We start from the raw sequence: 21,124 nt of genomic DNA on the forward strand, positions 1-21,124 counted from the left end.
TCTAGCATGTGCTAGTGACGAAGTCATCTTGCTAAGTTGATTCTTTAAACATTCGTGTGCACACATATGAAACATAATTGCGCAAAAAGAACATTAAGAAAATGAAAAATCATTGCATTGTTGTCCTTTAAGAATCACGAACTTATGTGCATGGAACCATACCTTTAACATAGTAGCTTATGTTGCACCTAGTCTTGAGCACCATTAAGACTTTGCTTACGTCTTGTCACACATGTTCCTGCAGCAGAAGCATGACTTGTAGAAACTAACATGTACCTTGGTTTGTGGGTTCTTTTCTTTCACGCCATCGTTATCGTGTGTAACTTTTGGAAAAGAAACTGTCACAAAAACATTAGGATGCAACATGTTTATGCAATAAATATCATAGAAACATAGTTACCGTATCATGAGCTTAGATAAGTCCATCTTTTACTTAAGTAATTCATGGACTTGAAAATGTGAGGAACTGTGCAATAAATCTCTTGCATTTGAGCACATCCCAAGTAAGTTTCATAGGTCTTGGATATTCTTGGGTTAGGGTCATCATTGTATTATCTTAAGCATATCGAGATTCATGCAGATTCCCTCCTTAGAGATAATATGATCCACATAGTGAAGTTCTTTCCACTTTTGATTATGGAAATACATTTAGCATCTCACAATTCTTAGAAAATTGCACTTATGTGCTACTTATATCATTAAGGAATACCCTTGTGTATGCACTGGGCTTACAAAATATCCTTTTCATCAACCAATTAAAGGTTGCTTAAAACATTACTAATACCAAGAGGCATTACTAGAAAGTTATACAAATCGAATAGTGTACTAACTACGGTCTTGTGTATGTCTTTGGAATACTACCCTATTTGATGGTACCCACCCTTAAGGTCACTTTTACCATCATAGGATGAACCCACCCTTAAGGTCACTTTTACCATCATAGGATGAACCCTAGAACTTATCAAAGATACCTTCGAATCCTAGTATTGGAAATCAGTCCTTTATTGTGTTCTTGTTCAGTGCTCGATAGTCTACATAAATAGTAGAATCTATCCTTCTTGAGCATTAATCAACACAAGAGAACAAAAAGGTGATGATCTACAATCGATAATCTTCTATTTCCAATAACGCATTATCTTAGGACATTATTTCCTCTTATTGTGCATGAGAGATCCTATGGTCTTCTTCATCATGAGATAGAGATAGCACACTTGAGATAGAGTCAAAACAAGCAATTGTCACATCATTTGAAGGAAAGACACGTGACTTGCTTCAAATGTAGAACATATATTTAACTTTGTCTTAAGAATCCTTAGAAGACGAGGAATCTTGACATTAGGAAAATTATTCTTTGACATAAATATCATTTGCAGAGAACCTTTTGATTCTTATGAAGAATCAGGGAATACCATAGGAAGTGTATTTCCCCTTGTCTTGGCTTGGATCTTCATAGTTCTACCATTACAGCTAAGTCTAATGACTCTTTCAGGAAACTTTAACTGAGCATACATATGGTGAAACCATGGTGTACCGAGGATAACATCTTCATGCAACAAAGGAGATATGTAAAATTCTTTGGAATCCTCGCGTAACCTTGCACATGGAGCCTTAGCTTTCCAATTAACGTGTAACTGGAACTTGTTGCCCTTTGAAAGCTCCCATTGCTTCTAGTGCAGGTCACATCTCATCGGTATTGATACACAGCTTGTCTGCAAGCTCAACTGAGATAGAGTTGTGAGTAGATCCAAGATCAAAAAGGATGAAAGCAGTATGATCTCGAATCCTACCCCATGCATAACAAAGCTGAGAAGCTTCTGGATTCACATTGGTCATAGAAAGGACTTGTGTAATTTGCGGAGTATCCTTTTTGGTAGCTCTTGTGGGACAGGCACGATAAGAGTGCCCTTGTTCGCCACACTTGTAGCACCAATTCTCCTTCTAAGCGTGCCCTTGTTCGCCACACTTGTAGAACCGATTCTCCTTCTTGTACTTCTCAAGCTCTTCTGGAGAGAGCCTGTTTTGACCTTTGTAAACTCCCTTCTTGTTCTTCTTTCCATTGCCCTTATGATTTTAAGAAGAACGCTTGTTATGGAGCCTTCTCGTTCTTCTCAAGAGGCTTATTAGACGACTTGGTGGAAGGAAGAAAGACCTTTGCAGCTACCATTGAGTGATGGATAGCTTCTGATATGGTCCTTGGCGTTTGTGCATTAACATATGCATGCATATCTTCAGGGAGTCCTGCACAATATTGTTGCTTTTGCTTGGAGAAATCAATTCTTTTGAAGACAGTGGCTTTGAGATGTAAGTCCCAAAACTTGTCTACATAGTCTGTACATGCCATCATAAGAGAGAAAAGTAACATTTTTCCCTCCTTCCTTGAACTTCTCGAGCTTTAGAGCTCTTTTCCAAGCATGATTAGTTCTTGCACGGCGATGCCGTCTATGAGTGGAACTACTCCGAGTGGGGCTTGATTCTGCATCATTAGATGAAGGAGAACTTGGTGGTGGAGAAGGGGAAGGAGATGTTCTTCTTCATCAATGAAGTCGTCCTCTTTCACTTCTCCCACTCCTGGATGCATAAGAGTCGGAGCTTGGGCTAGCTCGACGTCTCTTGGATGAGCGAATAGGAGAGGGAGGAGGATGTCGTCTTCGAGGGGCTCCCTTTCATTTTCTCGAGCGAGTAGGAGAGGGAGGAGGATGTCGTCTTCGAGGGGCTCCCTTTCATTTTCTCTCCTACCATGCTCACTTATTTCGGGAGAAGTCTATCCTTTAGCAAGAACCTCTCTGGGAACAAGAGGTTCATAAATGCCAAGAGTCCTTTCTTGCGGTTGCAAACGGCGATTTTCATAAGCAATAGAGTGTCCTTCTTGGGAAAGAACTGCACCTATGCTATCACCGCACGCATCGCAATATACCTCAAATGTCTTTGTGAGGTTAGGAAGTACTAAAAGGGGTTGTGACATAAGCTTCTCCTTAAGTTGATGAAAGGTTGTATTCTCTTTTGTGGTCCATTGAAATTCAACCTTCTTTTCTGTTAAATCATGGAGTGGACCCGCAATTATAGAAAACTTCTCAATGAAGCGTCTATAATATCAACACAAGCCAACACAAGCCAATAAAACTACGTAGCTCATGGAGATTCGTAGGCTGAGGCCATCATTCTATTACCTTAAGCTTTTCAGGTTCCATGCAGATTCCTTCCTTAGAGATAATATGGCCTCGATAAGCGCTTGAACCACTGGTTGTAAGGAAGGATTACTTTGAGCTTCCTACCGCCTTTGCACCAAGTAGCGTACTGCTTGGGTGCCTTATGCAGAGGCTTCATCCTCCTTAAGATTGATATGCAGATTGACTTCATCCAGATGGTTGTCATACATAATTATCTCTTCCTTAGATTCAGGAAAGACCACACACACAAGGGCGAGCACGAGGCGCAAATCCGAGGCAAGGGGGGCAGCACTAGAAGTGTGCATGGGTGGATTGAGGGATACGAGGCGAGGAGCAAAGGAGGGGTGGGGGCGATGGCGGGCACAAGGCAAAGAGCTGAGGTGTTGGGAGGGGGGGGTTATGCATGAGCGAGTTGAGTGGAGTGAGGTGCGGAGTAGAGGGGCAGTGGGGGCAATGGTGAGGTCATGAGGGGCAAGGGAAGCAACAATCCATGAGCTGAAATGCTTCTAACAAAATGACATTTGCCTTCGATTGCTCGAGATAGAGGGCCACAGCTCAATATGTTCAAATATGACGAGACATACATATAAAGGCCTCTAGTGACGTAGTTGCAATAAGGGTTGGCGTTTCCAGAAGCTTAGTTAGGATAAACAGGAAGACAAGATGGGACGTGTCTATATATTTTTAAACCCCATTCCCCACATAAACATGGAACTTTCTTTTCTCATCATTGTAAATTTTAATTTAGCTCTTTCTTGGGTTCTTCAGTGCTAAGTCTGTATTTGAAGTTTGAATGTTTTGGAACTACTCTAATCGGTCTATATTGATTCCCAGGTGGTATGTGGCTTGAATAGCATTGAATAGTTATGTAATTGGAAAAACTCTATACACATGTAGTGTACTAGAGTCCCCTTGTGTATTCCTTTGGAAGTTTTTCTAATACAATATTAAAGCCCCTGCCCACTATTGTGGGCATTGCCAAAAAAAAAAAAAGTTAGCGCTCTTTGCACATTCTCAGAAATTCATATTTATACATACTCTTTAGTTTCTGACATAATTTTTGGGATTGAGTAAATTTATAGTGCCTTGTAAATTGGTAAATGATTGCATATGTTTACAAGTAGAGCATTCAATATCGTGATCTTTGTGAGCCAGTGTTTGGGAAAAATGTGTCTTAGCTACCAACTCTGCCTTTTAGAAATCCAAAAATGCTGGTTTGGTTAGAAGAGAAAAGGAAATTTTCCTGTCTAAAATTTTATGAAAATAGTGTGAAATTTTGAAAAAGTATGGTTATTTTCCCATTATTGTTGGTTAAAAAATGTATCAAAAGGAAATGTGCTCTTTAGAAAAATATTTTTGCCCGAACACTGTTGTGAGCCAATATAAGGGAGATATAAGGGGGCTACAGTGTATACACCTTTGCATTTTTTTGTAAGTCCCAACTCTTTGGTATCGCTATCAAACTTTACAACTTGCCATAGTTTTGCGCAACTCATTCAGGATACCAAGGAAACCATCTATGCCTTTCTTCCACTTTCCATTGGTCACTTGTACACACGCTTTCCACTTAATTTATAAATTTATAGTGGTCCTAATCTTTGCAAAATTGCAACTCATTTATAAACCAGATATGTATATTTGCTCTGACTTTCACTTGTACAACAAACTCTCCATTTGGACTTGCTCAAACTTTGACCCAGATTGGACCACTCTTTTATTTTAGGGATCGACATCAGGCCACATTCGAAAACCAGAGGATTTGGCTGCCGCTTTCTTATATCGAGCCCGTGGAAGATGAACCAATGAAGCTGCTAGCCCCTCGTAACCCATGAAGCTGTAGCGGCAGCCAAGTAGTTCAGAATCAAGCTCCTCTTCTGAATATTCAAATGTGCTTATGATGGACCCATTTCTAGATTACATCAATGAGATCCTGATGGAAGAAGGTATGGATAATGCCACTTGCATGCAGCAGGTCAACCATGTGACTTATCAGGCCATCTTCAGTGGCTTCCACAGGATCCTAGGTGAGCATTTGCCGCCCAATTCATACACTGATTCTACTAGGTATGCTGATGTCTTTGATCCACGTCTTCCGCGTCAACTCATCTATTCTGAAAGCGGCCCTGATGAGCAACATGTCAAGGTAGTTAACCCCAACGATGGGTTCTACAGCATGCGTAATGAGCCTAGAATATCCCTGCCTGCCACTGGCCATCCCCAAAGTGGTGTTCAGCAAGAGAGCGATGAAGTTGGCTGCAAACTAAAACGTGATTCTGGTTTTCAAGGCCATGTCATGCCCATGAATTCTACCCAAATCCCTGAGTGTCATGCAATGAAAAATGGCATGTACAATTCCAATGAAGCTAGTGTTTCTTTGTCTCTTCTAACTACAACACCTTGGTACAAAATTACTATAATGCTATCAAATTGAATGATGAGGTACTGGATGTGACGGTATCTTGTTGGGGTAAAGATGCTATTGTTGAAGGCCTCAATGGCCATAGATGCATGGGAGGGCAGGAACAGGGCAATGGTGATTTCAAGCGCTGCGTTCAGCGGATGAAGAATTTTCTTCGAAACTTGCAGAAGTTCATCTGTCATTTGATCATTTGAAACTAAATGATGTCTACACAGATCTCTATGCTGGAGAGCCTAGCTCTTTAGGCAGTTCAACTGGAGCTGCCAGAGATAGCAAACACAATGGGGACAAGAAGAAATCTTTGGGCAGCAAATTTGGTCAGAAGAGCACATCAAAAGTGCAGGTGTTTGCAAATGTGAGGGAGGTCCTTGTGAGCTGCGCGGAGGCTGTGGCGATAGGAGATCTGAGGAGGGCAAATTATATTTTGCAAGAGCTACGCCAAGTGCACGGTGCCTCTGCAAATGGGACTAGCTTGCAACGCACTGCACACTTTTTCAGCAAGGCTTTAGCATTGCGAATGAGAGGGATTGGAGAGCACCGCTTTAGGGCAATGTCTAATAACCTGCCATCTACAACGACCATCCTGCAGCCCTCAAATTTTGGATATAAGGTGCTCCCATTTGTAAAGGTAATGCATTACTTTGCAAATCAGAGCATTCTTAAGGCAGCAGAGGGGGCTTCAAGGCTGCATATTGTGGACTATGGGTTAAGGTATGGCATTCAATGGCCCTATCTCATAAATGCACTGGCAGACCATCAAGGGGGCCCTCCTTTTCTGGTCATTACGGGCATAGAATTGCCACAGCCAGGCATTGATCCAGCAAAAGGGCTTGAGGAAAGCGGGCGGCAATTGATGCTGATTGGGCTGGTAGTATCTCAGATAGAAGATCTACCAGTGGATTCATGCTGATTGGGCTGGTAGTATCTCAAATAGAAGATCTACCAGTGGATTCATGTTTTCTTTGGGAAGTGCTGCTGTGACTTGGAGCAGCAAGAAGCAGCCTACGGTTGCTCTAACCAGTACAGAGGCCAAGTACAGAGGAGCTGCTATGGCACCATGTGAGGTAGCTTGGTTGAGAAAGCTACTTGCAGATTTGGGTCTATCAGTGGATAGACAAGTTGTCATTTTTTGTGACAACATTAGCAGTATACAGTTGGCCAAGAACCCAGTTTTTCATGCTTGCACACGAAGCATATAGAGGTCCACTACCATTTTGTCAGAGAGAAGGTCTTGGCAGGTGCAACCGGAATCTTATTCTAGGAATTGATTGTGGAAAAGTAGAGAATTAATTCAATCATAAAAACCATTGCTTGTAAGCTTCAACTAAATCAAATCAATTGAAAAATTAAACACTTAAACAAAAATACTTAGCTCCAAAAAGACCATATTGGGTGCAATCTTTCCCCCTCTTGTGCGTGGCCTCTCCCCACACAAGAGTATTTCTTTATTAGCTTTCCTTTTCACCAAAATTAGGCCATAGCCCCCAAAATACAAGATGTGCTTTTTAGAGAGCACGGCACTCTTCTTTAACAAAAATAGAGTGTCAAATTGGGACTAGGGTAAAGCCATAGGCTTTAATAAATTCCACAAAAATAAATGTAAATCATTTGATAAGGTTACAAGCTACTATGCTTGCCAAAAATGAAATGTGATGATCCAAGACATTTCTTCCAAAGTAAACTCTTCAATTCCCATAGTCTTCATCACCTAAAAATATAAGCCCAATTAATTATTAAATTAATCCCACGAATATTAAACAGGCACAAATCATCACCAACTCATGACTACCAGGCGTAAGTACCCCAGGAATCACCCTGCCATACAAACCTAACTGAAATAATCATAGGTGGCCTCAAACATACGTCATATACCGCACGTATTAATATTTATAGTGGTATCACCCACGATATTAACCTAGCCGGCATGACGCAAGAGTAATCTAGGCATCCCCAAATTACTCAAGAGGGGATAAATAATATTTTTCTAGAGGACTTAAAATATATTCTCATGACATCCCTCTTGCTTGAGTTTGCAATTGTCCTCAATTGCGGATTTGCTGGGTTTGAAAAGAATGAAGAATTTCAGGGTAAACTCGAAAAAATTTCTCAGGCATCCATTTAGCATCTTCTTGTGGATGATTCTTGAAAGTCAAAAGATACTTGAAGTATTGATTACCTGTCCTTGTTGTTGTTATCTCTTGGTTAATGATAGCATCAGGAACTAAGACTTCTTCCTCTCCTTCAATAAGAGGTGGTTCCTCATATGTTGGTGGGTGAGTAGGAAGTGTTCCTCGAAAAGGTTTCAAGAGATGGATATGAAAAGAATTGTGGATATTCCAATTAGATGGAAGCTCTAGTCTATAGGCCACATCATTAATCTTTTGAAGGATTTTAAATGGCCCATAATATCTAGGCGCTAGCTTCACTGCAGGGAATTTTTCCACACTCTTTAATCGATGCTTTTCAATTCTCAAGAGTACATAATCACCTTCTTGAAATAAAAAATCTTTGTGCTTCCTATTTGCTTGAGATGTATACTTCTCTTGAGCTCTTTGAATACAATCACGCACTTCAGATAGAATGCGATCAAAGTCTCTAACATATTGGTCGGCTGCTTCAATCTTATGAGAGAGTCTAGTAGCCGGAATAGGCAATGCTCTTCCATAGATAATCTCAAATGGTGCTCGACCAGTAGTAGCAGTATGAGGAGTATTATTATAAGCAAATCGGAGTAGGTGTATGTACTTATCCCATGCACTAGGTTGCTGGGAAACATAGGCTCTAAGCATATCTAAGATAGTGCTATTTGTAACTTCAGTTTGTCCATTCGATTCCGGATGGAATGCCGTGGAAAAATCTAACTTAGTGCCTAAGTTTGAGAAAAGAGCAACCCAAAAGTGACTACAAAATTTAGAATCTCTATCAGAAACTATCACTTTGGGTAGACCATGATGAACAAAAATTTGCTTAACAAATATGTTCGTGGCTTGCTGAGAAGTTAGTGTCTTTTTACATGGAATGAAATAGGCTTGCTTACTAAATCTGTCCACTATTGTCCAAATCATGTCATGGTGACTGGAAGTAGTAGGGAAGCCAGTAATGAAGTCCATAGACACTTGTTCCCATGGTCTATCAGGAATAGGTAGAGGCATAAGCAATCCTAAAGCTTTGCCTTTGTAGCTTTTGATTGTTTGACAAATGTTACATTCATTTAGCTATATCATTCTTCAAATGGGGCCAATAGAATTCTCGAGAAACTACTTGAAGTGTTGCGGAAACTCCTCTATGTCCCACAAATGGTGGTTGGTGCATCTCTTCCAAGACAAGCTGTCTGTAAGGTTGAGTAACACACAATCTCTTCTCAAAGAAAAGATAGCCATCATTATGAGAATAACTTCCTTGAGGTGTCCAATTGTTTTCACGCAATTTGATCCATATTTGAGAAAAATCTGGATCAACTTCATAAGTTTCTTTCATGAGGACAAATGGTTCACTTTCAATTATAGAAATGTTGTTGATATTTGGTCTTCGACTCAAAGCATCGGCAACAACATTTTCTTTTCCAGGTTGATATTGAATCATAGGTTGGAAACTTTGAATGAAAGCTGCCCATTTGATATGCCTATCTGAAATAAGAGGTTGCGTAAGCAAATGCCTAATGCTTTGTTGGTCTGTCTTGATAAGAAATTCAGAGCCCATTAGGTAATGCTTCCAGATTTTCAAAGCATGCACTACTGCTGCTAATTCCTTGTCATAAGTGCTATAATTTTGCTCTGCAGGCTTAAGCTTTCTACTTTGATAAGCAATAGGATGGTTGTCTTGCATAAGAACAGCTCCAAATCCTTTGCCACTAGCATCAGTAACTACTATAAAGAATGGTCTTTGAAAATCAGGTAGTGTTAGAACTGGTGCTTGTGTTAAAGCATTCTTGAGTGTTGCAAAAGATTTATCTTGCTTATCAGTCCAATTGAAATTTGTAGCTTTCTTAAGGAGTTCAGTCAAAGGATGAGCAATACAAGCAAAATTCTTGACGAACTTCCTATAATAACTACATAAGCCAAGAAAAGATCTAAGATCATGTATGTTTCTAGACGTAGGCCAAGAAGCAATACACTCAATTTTCTTAGGATCTACACGAATCCCTTCAGCCGACACTATATGACCTAAGTATTCAATCTCCTCTTGAAAGAAAGAACTCTTTTCAGGATTGACATACAATTCATTTTCTCTCAAAAGATTGAACACTTGTTCCAAGTGTTGTTCATGCTCTTGTCGATCCTTGCTGAAAACAAGAATGTCATCAAAGAACACTATAACAAAACTTTGAAACTTAAGGAATATGCGATTCATCGTACGGCTGAAAGTAGCTGGAGCATTGGTCAAACCAAATGGCATAACCAAAAACTCATAATGACCAGTTTGGGTTCTAAAAGCTGTCTTGAAAATGTCAGATTGAGTCATACGGACTTGATGATACCCAGACTTTAGGTCAATCTTGCTAAAAACCTTTGATCCTCTAAGCTTATCAAGAAGATCATCTACCCTAGGAATAGGATATCTGTTCTTGACAGTAATCTTATTCAATGCACGATAGTCTACACACATTCGGTAAGTTCCGTTCTTCTTCTTAACAAGAAGTACTGGAGCTCCAAAAGGTGAACTACTAGGTCGAATAAGACCTCTCTCTAGCAAGTCTTCTATTTGGCTTTGGATTTCTTTTTTCTCTAAATTGTTGACTCTATAGGGAGCTTTACAAGGCGGGGAATTTCCAGGCAATAAGTCAATACTATGATCCTCAGGCCTAGACTTAGGTAATCCTGGAGGCAGATCTTCCATGAAACAGTCACTAAATTTGGAGATAAAAGAATCAAACTTTGGTCTTTTGGATGTGTCCAACTCAGCATCAAGCTGGTTAACCCATACCATATAAGTCTTGTCTCTTTTTCTTAGAGCTCTCTTTGCTTGAGTGTGACTCAACAAAGGACTCATTTCTCCTTTGACTTGACACTGGAGGATAATATTTTCATTGTCCTTCCTTAGAGAAATGCTATGAGTGTCATAGTCTATAATAGGATTGTATTTGTGTCTCCAAGGCATACCCAAAATTATATCTACCCCTTGTAAAGGTGCAACTAAGAAATCCCTCTTTTCCATTAAAGGTTTGATGCATAAATCCAAATCTTTCACCTCTTGCATGCAATTATACTTTGTTCCAGTAAATGTTGCTTTGACTTTATAGTGCGTAGGTGAAGGATGAAGATTTAGTGCTCTAAGTACCTTTTCAGAAATGAAATCATGTGTACTACCATCATCATGCAAAATAAGAACTTCATGTCCATTTATCGTTCCTTTTATTTTAAGCAAAGAATGAACATGAGGTTTACCTTCTTGTTCTGAGTAATCTGGATCGGAATTACCCTCTTGCTCGAATGATTCTTCTTCATTGTCGTCTTCTTCAATCATGTTGACTCGAGCTGTTGCTTGAATTCTTGGTACGCTCCGGACAATTCGGTGCTATGTGACCTTCTTTGTGGCACTTGAAACATTTGATAGGAGATGTCTTCGGTTTGCCACCATTGACTTTCTTACTGGTACTCATGTTGCCTTTAGCCTCGTCCTTGCCTTTGTCATAACCTGGTTTATACATCTTCTTTGAAGCATAAAAAGATTTAGTAAATGGTTTAGAAGAAGTACCCTCATGTGCTTTAATCTCTTTAGGAAAACCATTTTTACGTTCTGAATTAGTTGCCAAAGATATTGCAGAAGATAGTGAATGAGGTCGAAACATATTCACATCGGCCCTAATGGTAGATCTAAGGCCCGATATGAACTTCCTTTTTTGATCCTTCTCGCTGACTCTATCCACAACCTGCACCTGTAATAAAGTATTCCAGAACTTTTCTACATACTGTGACATAGTTTCCTTTTCCAATTGATGCAAAGTGTCCCATTGGTGCCTAACTTTGGACTTAAATTGTGAGGGTAAAAAGTGCTTTTTAACCAGCCGTTGAAATCTTTTCCAAGAATCTGGCTTGTCACGACCTTGCTTTATTACACTCCACCATAAAGCTGCACTGTCTACCAAATGATTGACTGCACATTTAATCTTATCATTCTCTGAAAATTTTTCTCCAGAAAAATAGTCATCTAGTTGACTAAGCCAAGCTAAAATGACCCTAGCATCCTTCTTTCCATCATAATTTTGAAATGTGAAAGCTTTCCGACTAATCTTGGATTCTTTTTGTGACCTTTGTGCTTGCAATGTAGCATTTACAGCCCTTTGAATAGTGTCATCTTCGTCATCAAAAGATAGCGAATAGTCACGCTTGCGTCTACGATTCGAGAGCTGTCTCTCCAATTCAATACGCTTCTCTCTTTCTTCTACAATTTGATGTTGTAAAGAAAGGAGTTGCTCTTGAATTGATGGCGAGATAGGCAAATCTGCCATAGTGCTTGTGCAAATGATGTAGATAAATAAAATTTTACTTTATTTGATGTAAATAAATAAAGCAAAAATGAGTACTTATCTTGTTTTTCTCCCGCAATTCGATCTTGGTTGAAGCTGAACAAGACATTGTTCAATGGCTGAATTGAATTCTCGTCGCCTCAAACAAATCCCGAACGATTCCGCGTGATTCAAGAGTCTTGGGCTAGTCGAATTGTTGATGAAATAATTTTTCTGCACTTTGAAACTTGCTGAAACAGTCCTGTAAACCTTGCCCAAACTCTGTAATATTTTTTTAAAATTTTCAGAATTTTTCAGAAGCGATTTCGGAATTTTCTGGCCTTTTCTAGGTAATTTTCAAGCTTTTTAAAACCTGTAAATCACTTTTCTGCACCCAGAAATTTTCAGAATTGGAAACCTTTGAATTTCTCCTCAAATTTGAAAATAGGAAAAAGTAGAGGTTCAAAAAGGAGTGATGTGACTTGCATGGGAATTGGGAAAAGTAAGCTTGATTAACTTTGGGATTAGGGAGTGTTTAGCTTATGAAGAGAATTAGCTTGTGGTATTTTTTTTTTCTTCTCCACTCCACGCCGTTTTTGCGCCGGCAGGCTGCCGCCGTGCGCCTCTTCCTTGGAAATTCTTTTGAAGAATTTTGTATGGCTTTTACACAGATTTATCTCCCCCGTCCATTATAGATTTGTTCATCCTTGAAGCTTTCTGATTTCTGAGAGATACCCGTGAGGTTTTTGGCTATGAGGATTTCATCCATACGGTCAGATTTTGATTTCACTGAGTATTTGGAAAAACCGCTTTTTGATAGAGAGGGATGGTTTTGCAGGGTGGTGAGTGGGTTTGAGAGTAGATCTAGTTTTGAATCTTTGACCTTTGGGTAAAGACCTGCAAAACACCCTTCTGTCCACTTGATAAATTCCTGCACTTTCTTGATTTTTGAGAAGTTGAAGCCCTTTCCTACCTTCTCCACAAATCTCCTAGCCCAAGCTCTGATACCACTGCAACCGGAATCTTATTCTAGGAATTGATTGTGGAAAAGTAGAGAATTAATTCAATCATAAAAACCATTGCTTGTAAGCTTCAACTAAATCAAATCAATTGAAAAATTAAACACTTAAACAAAAATACTTAGCTCCAAAAAGACCATATTGGGTGCAATCTTCCCCCCTCTTGTGCGTGGCCTCTCCCCACACAAGAGTATTTCTTTATTAGCTTTCCTTTTCACCAAAATTAGACCATAGCCCCCAAAATACAAGATGTGCTTTTTAGAGAGCACGGCACTCTTCTTTAACAAAAATAGAGTGTCAAATTGGGACTAGGGTAAAGCCATAGGCTTTAATAAATTTCACAAAAATAAATGTATCTTTTCTAAAGTTCAAAATGGAAAAATCATTTGATAAGGTTACAAGCTACTATGCTTGCCAAAAATGAAATGTGATGATCCAAGACATTTCTTCCAAAGTAAACTCTTCAATTCCCATAGTCTTCATCACCTGAAAATATAAGCCCAATTAATTATTAAATTAATCCCACAAATATTAAACAGGCACAAATCATCACCAACTCATGACGACCAGGCGTAAGTATCCCAGGAATCACCCTGCCATACAAACCTAACTGAAATAATCATAGGTGGCCTCAAACATACATCATATACCGCACGTATTAATATTTATAGTGGTATCACCCACGATATTAACCTAGCCGGCATGATGCAAGAGTAATCTAGGCGTCCCCAAATTACTCAACAGGGGATAAATAATATTTTTCTAGAGGACTTAAAATATATTCTCATGACAGCAGGAGACCTTGACCTTGTTTATGTCAGCACACAGGATCAGGTAGCTGACATTTTCACCAAAGCATTGGGTACAGAGAGAAGCTCCGCAGATTCAGGGCTTCACTTGGTGTACATGAGATGGAGTTGAGCTCGAGGGGGAGTGTTGGCATATCGAGCTCATCTAGTGAGGCGGTGGACACTGATGACCCGCCTGGGGGATAGGCCCCACACTTACACCACTGGCATGGTTGGTGAGATCATGGGTGATATGTGGCCAATGGGATGCCAGGCTGTGTGACACTCATTCTAGAGACTGGCATAGTTATAGCGCCAGCTCATTTAGTTGGGTTCACACTATAGAGAACCCTTGTATGTATTTGGTTGAGTACCTTTCATATTGTGAGTACTCTTATCTTGTATATGGTGTGTTGAGTGTTGAGTGAAGAAGAAGAAGATTTTCAGCCTCTCACCTTGTGTGTTCTCTATTAGGGTTTTGTGAGTGTGTGTGTGCTTGCAAGAGCTCAAGCTCTCTTCTCCCCTGCATCTTTTCATAGTCGAGGAGACGACTATCATTTCAAAAGAGAGGGGTATATCATTAAAATTTAATTTTGATGAATTAATTGCTTTAAAATGGCTTTTCTCTCTCTATAATGGCCATTCTAGAGAGAGAAAACACAAGAAGGCATATGTCCATGTTGTAAGGAGGTGCATCTGGTAATATGAAGTGCCGAGAAGAGAATGCAAGCTCCAGAAGGGCAAAAGAAATTTAACCTGGACCTCTACGGAATTTCTCGGAGTCCAAAACGAGCTTAAATGTGATACATGGAAAGGCTGCAAATGAACTGCATTCGGGCAATGGGAAGTGCCGGGAAGAGAATGCAAGCTTCAAAAGTGCAAATGGAATTTAACCAGGACTTCTGCGGATTTTCCCAGAGTCCAAAAGGGTTAAAAACGACCTCAAAACAGCTTAAAAGTGACTTACGGAAGTGACTTACGGAGTGGGAATGAGGGCTGGGACCATGGGCAGATGGGCCAGGGGAGTGCAAAAGTGGGCCAGAATGTGGGAAAAGGGGCTGGAGTGCTCCCCAAGCCGCAAATCAAGAAGGCGCCCTCGAGATGAGTATTCCACAAGCCAGAAAAGCCAAGCCCCACCTTTTTCTACTAAAAATAGCGGCTCATGTTGCTTTTTGACAAAAAGAGAGCATGCAAAGGCTCTATCGCTCAAGTGGAGGCTCTGTTTGATGCATGGAGGGGCTCTATAAAATTCTCTCTTCAAGATCTACGCACGACTACTCTCCGTTCTTACTATCTCCTAATTGCTTACGTACTTACACAAGGTAGCTCCTATAGCACTTAGGCTATGGAGGGCTCTATACATGACATACAAGCCATCTAGGCCTTCTCCTTTTCTCCGTACGAGCTCTTGATTTATATAATCATTGAAGCCTTGAGAAGAGGAAGCTGTTAGCGTTGGAAGAACCACAACAAGTTACCACATTGATGGGTTATGGAGATCTTAGCCTCTATAGTCCGCATGATGTACAAGACTCCTCATCTTACTGAGGTGATGTAAATTCTCTCTTACTTGAGAGCAAGATTAATGCAAAAGCCTTTTGAGGGGGGATCACGGCCTCATGATTTTCAGCCCCTAAATTTGTGTCTCTTTTATCTTTCCTATTGATATGCATGACTATGTGTATGAGCTGTCATAGATGAATTAGCTTGCAATTGTTTCATATTATACTGTAACTGTTATAATAAAAGGAATCTAATTGCATCAAGAGTTAATTCATATGCTAATATTGGTTTGAGGCACGTTGTGAAGCGTGAGACGAGCAGCTCTGGAGTCCAAGCTGCATGAGGGAGACCGCCTGCAGGCTACGAGCTATGGACAGTGGAGGAGTGTGTACTATGGACAGTGGTCTCTGCGCCTGCAGAGAGTGAGAGAGATCCAGTGAGCCCTATAGCCTACACCCCCATGTAGTTTGTTGGTGTGTGTAGTGCTGGAGCATATAAGAGAGAGAAATTGGCTATGTATTCAAAATGAAGAGAGAGAAAATAGCTGTTTATTCAAAACGAAGAGAGAGAGAGCCCGTCGAGCTTGGGGCAGCCTGCTAAAAATAGCCAATAGCCAAAAGAGAGTGCGACATGAGAGAGAGAGAGAGAGAGAGAGAGAGAGAGAGACTTACGAGTGAGAAGAGAGGAAGTGCATGCCAGAATTTGATAGAGAGAGAGGGTGTTTGTACTGCTGCCATCTAGTCTAAATTTAAGAGAGAGAGAGAGCACATTATAAGCATCCCAAACTCATGCCTCTCTACAACCACATGCTTGATTAAGGCTTTTATTGGCCACTTTAAACCTTAGCCTCTTTCCCTTGCCTCCCCATTGTACCCTTTCCCACAGGCCACCATCATGGAAACTTTATTAAAAGCTTTGCTTTACCTAGCTCCCATTTCCATGACTCTTTCTCGACCCCTAGTTTCCCACTTAGAAAGCCTCATAGGCTCCATTCCCACCATCCCTCCCACCTACTCCAAAACCATTTCCCATTGTTGTCATTTCTCACGGGTGCACCAGCTCCTCCCCCTCTATTTGTCAAGGCAACAATGGCGTGAGCGATGTTTAATGTATGTGTGATACTATGCATGCTAGAGCAAAAAAAGTTTCTTGAGCCATTGTGTGCACATTGTAGAGAGATAGCCCTACAAGAGGGAGCTGCAAACTTGGCCATAAAATGAGTGCAATGTGCACTAGGGAGAGATAGAAACTATTGCATGTTGTGTGTGTAATAGGCCTCACCCCACATTAAAAGCTCATTCCCTTAGGATTGAAACCTATCCAAAATTCATTCTCAAGTCATGGCAAAGGTGAATAGTGAAGAGCATGAGCCATGGTGAACTCTGATCAAGCATAGTACTTGGTTGTACACACGGAGCCTTAATTCATCAAGAAGCAAGGGGTGGGTGTAAATCATCACTAGCTTGTATTTTTTGTAGCAACTAAAGTGCTTATTACACATTCCAGAAAATCCCATCTACACCCTAGGCTTTATCGAGCTCAAGAACATCCTTTTTTGAGCTTTAGGCATTCAAAGGGGAAACAAATTCAAGGCTGAGCACTCAACTCTATGCACAAGGCCCTTCTTAGACAAAATCACAGACAACATCAAGGGTAAGCAAGAATCGAACCTCATGTGTGCATCTAAGTGCACCCAGCACTTTAATCTTCTTAGCGCTTGCAACGCATTTACCACAACCAAAAGCAAGCCAACATAAGCATTTCTAGTGACTCTAGTTACTCGTACTCAAACAACGGGAGTGACTTTGAAATCACACTCAGGGAGGCAGTGAGAGAGGAGGAAGCAAATCAGCTAGGGCAGACCCAACCCCAACGGATGCGCCTGCATTGTTATGGCCACCGCAATGTGATTCAATACTTTACCAATGAAGATGGTCAAATTTTTCGCAAGAACTATGAGACAATGGACCTTAGAGTGGATTGAGGTTGAGTCCCTAGGTACCTGCCCAGGCATGTACAAAGACGAGTACAATGCTCTCTACACACATGACCCGGAGTGCAAAATGGAGGATGTTGAAAAGCACAATTGGGACTCGATTCGGACGCAGAACACAATCCACCCAAGCCCACCACCTCCAAAAGTGTTATGCTATTATGGTCACATAAACAATGCTCGACGCCTTTATGTAGATGATGCAGGGTGCAAGTTCCTGAGAACGCCAAACTCAAACTCAGGAGAATCCCAAAATCAAGTTCGTGTAGTAACCTTGGGTAACCCGCTATGTGGAAAACAACCTTGTCAAGGATCATGAGCTTAAAGAGGTAACTCTCATTCACTCTGTTGATCAGAAACTTTTTCTGCTCATGTAACTAAGCCAATTGAACCTAATTCAACATGTGTGCTTTAGATGCTGCCATTATTTCATGCATACCATCCCCAGATGGTAGCACAAGGTGGTTTAAAACTATTTTGGGAATTACATTTGAGATGTTTTATCCGGACTTGTTGCGGGTTACAGGAGTGGTTGCGGGAAAAGAGCATTTATGGGAATTGATGCGGAAACCCACTAAGCTGCAGGAACCATTTTTTGAAGCCTAGGGCTTACCCGTTTTACATATCTTGTAGTTTCCATGGTTTTTAAGTAGTATGGGGCCAAGTGCTTCCAACTTGTATCAAGATTTGAACCCACAACCTCAAGGCCATGTTTAAAAGCCAAAAAAACCCACTTTGTTTGTTAATGAGAAGATAAGAGAGCACGTTTGTTATAGGTAAACACCTCTTCTTGTGCATTGATTCTTGAGCTCGTGGAGCTCCACATTGTGTTGCTATTGTGTCTTTGATCATTAAGAAGTGATATTCTAATGCTTAGCTTGTGATTGATGTTGTCCAATTTGTGCCCCGATTAAAGACTCTTTGTTCTCTTGATTAGTAAGCTTAATCTAGGGATTTAAGGCTGTGGGCACTGCGGGAGCACGTAGGAGCTGCGGGAGCGATGTGGGAGCACACACGGTGAAGGAGGAGCTTGAGCACACACAGAAGATAGGGTTAGAAGTGTTAGTCTATTCACAAGAGAAATCAAAGATATACAAGCTATGGGCGCCCGGCCACTATCCCGGCCATATGGGCTTTATACCCCAACAACCTCCCACTTAAAGTCCAATATGGCACTTTAAGCAAAATGGGGTATCTATGTACAACACTAGAGTACAAAAATAAGTAGAAAACCAGACTACCCAACGCCCAATAGCTCACGACAATGTGCAAAGCTTTGCCCTGGAAGTCCCTTGGTGAGTAGATCAGCAGGATTCTGTGTGGTATGAACCTTGACGAGCTGTATCTGCTTGTCCTCGATCACCTCTCTGATGAAGTGATACTTCACCCTTGATTCCCAAGTCTGCTACCAATCTACCAATCCAAATAGCTTCTTTGCAAGCCCGTCTGACGCTGCAACATACTCAGCTTCTGTTGTAGACTGCGTAACACAATCTTGCAATCGAGATCGCCATGACACTGCGACTCCAGTCAATGTAAAGACGTAGCTTGACGTGGACCTTCTCTTGACCAAATCTCCTGCATAATCTGAATCAGTGTACCCTTTGACACTCAAATCCTAACTCCCGTAGCATATGCACATGTGCTTTGTCGCTTTCAGATATCGCATGATACTTTTCACTGCTTCCCAATGTTGTGCTAAGAATAAAGGCCACGCATGCCACTGAACTGAGGGGTCTGCATGACAGGGCTGGACCCATACATGGCCCGCTTGACCAAAGACCAGGCGCTGCGTGCGCTTGTCATGGCATCCATCAGGTCTAGGTAATCCTCATGAATATATACATAAGAAGGGGGAAGACGAGCCTCTGTAAACACATGCCTTTGTAAACACATGTACCACAATATGGCGCTCTCCCAATCCTCCAGCATCGCTCAAGACTGCCGAGAACTTAGCGAGAGCCCAGAAAGGATCAAGCATGTCAATGACTCTCAGTGTGGCCCAAGTGACGTGAGAACTCCAGCATCTGCTCATGCACCAAGGCTAGAGCTGACCCTGAGGTCCAGTCTTGTGCCATAGAGTCATAAAGAGGAAAAGAGAATGCAACTGTAGAGTCAATGGCCTCGCCTCCTCTCGCAGCGAGGAGGAGGACGTGGACCTAGATCTTCACAGCGGCAATCTCAGACTCTGAATCTCCAAAGTGCCCGTGAAGCCATAATCAAATCTCCCCCCCCTCGTAAAGAAGTCAAAACTCGAAGTCTCTATGGGAACCACCGACAAGGGGGAAGTATTGACGACCAAGGGAGGGCGGATGGCCGATGACTCCTCGCGAGAGAAGCGGCTCGTGGATAAAGCGTTGCTCAAGGACGGCCTCACCTTTGGAGAAGAAAGGCCAGTGGGAGGGGGAGGACGATGGCGGGAGGGAGAGGTCTAGAGGGTTGGAGAAGAACGGCTAGGGGAGGGATGGAGGGGGGGAAGGGTGGCCGAGGGGGGGGGGTGAGGAATCTAGGGAGGGCTGGGAGGAAGAGGGAGGGGGAGGAGGCTCCTGTTCCTCAGCATGAGAAGACTGGGAAACAGGCGGATCCTCCTGACGCTCATGTAGAATATCAAATCTATTCCCTGTGGGAACCCACTACTGAGCTGGAATAGTAGGCCGCGGAGCTAGAGCTTGTCGTCCCTCTGCACCTGTACGTCGCCGTCTGGGCGTAGGCTGCTAGCCCTGATCTGTAGCATGTGCTGAAGTACCTGCCTGCTGAAGTCCCTGCCAAAGAATGCCCTGTCATGGCTGCTGAGGACCCATGGTGCGAGGTCGGCGTCGTGGGCACCCTCTAGTTAGATGTCCCAATCCACCCAATGGCTTAGTTCTACTAAGCCTCCCTTCTTTTTTTTCCATAAAAAGATATCTAGGAAACCCCTAACCCGAGGCAAAATACAAAGAAAAAGGATTAAAACAAAGGTGTGTAACCAAAGAGTATCATCAAAAAAGGGGGGAAATGCAATCCTGGGCACATAGCTCTTAAGGGATTGCCTTAATAAGGCTTCATCCTACTAAGCCTCCCCTTTACCCATGTGTGACCACAAACAAGGCTCAGTTATTTTTCAAATAACCGATAATTAAGCCCCTACCTAAGATCATCGCCCTTGTCTTTTGCAATTATGACCTACACCATGTGTGAACATCCAAGACTTTGCCACTAGACCAACTTCAGGTGCGATGCTGATTACTTGCACATTTCATGAAAAAGCAATCAGATTGGCAGTTCAATTAGGATCCATGAACTTGCCCTATGTAATGATAAATGAAAACCCAGGGTGACTTCTTTTCTGTTTTTTTTTCAGAAGAACATGGCTCATTATATTACCAAGAAAACGCAAATACTCAAGGTGGCATAGTAATCCTTGAGAGAGCCATCGAGGTGGAGTATCCTCCCATAAAGGAGTACTTGCTCTCACATGAAAGAAGAGCTAATGTGCGCTCCATGTGTGAAGAAAGTGCTCTCGCCTCATCTCACCTGTTAAAGGATCAATAGGTAATCCCACTCTCCACGAAGAGTCCTCAGCAAGAACATGCTGATAAGAGGAGTCCTGACCTCCTAGCACAAACCTGCATCTGTCCCTCCAAATGCACCAACTTGTAATACTAGCCACAATGCTAAATATCTCTGTGCAACTCTCCATCGGCTCCCCGTCAAGGCAAATAAAGGAATACAATGCGTAGCCTCTAAAGCAAAGGAGTCTCCCCGAATGTAGAGGAATGTATCCTGGGTGTCAGCCTCATATATCAAGTGA

At 41.7% G+C, this 21,124-nt stretch overlaps 1 protein-coding gene across 4 annotated transcripts in view; it reads right to left on the bottom strand.

Annotated features, from left to right (window-relative positions):
• LOC147629903 (carbonic anhydrase, chloroplastic-like) overlaps window positions 1-21,124 on the bottom strand; it is a 116,937-nt gene that overhangs the window by 49,388 nt on the left and 46,425 nt on the right. Inside the window, exon 2 of one of the 4 annotated variants that reach the window (XM_086811416.1) lies at window positions 163-238. The exons of the other annotated variants lie outside the window; for them this stretch is intronic. Coding sequence (XP_086667542.1) covers window positions 163-171 — 9 coding nt within the window. The 5' untranslated portion in view covers window positions 172-238. The remainder of the gene's footprint in view (window positions 1-162; window positions 239-21,124) is intronic. 4 annotated transcript variants of the gene reach the window in all.

Source organism: Cibotium barometz, chromosome 17, assembly GCF_041138505.1.
Source record: "Cibotium barometz isolate CiBa-2024 chromosome 17, ASM4113850v1, whole genome shotgun sequence".
Taxonomy (NCBI): Eukaryota; Viridiplantae; Streptophyta; class Polypodiopsida; order Cyatheales; family Cibotiaceae; genus Cibotium; species Cibotium barometz.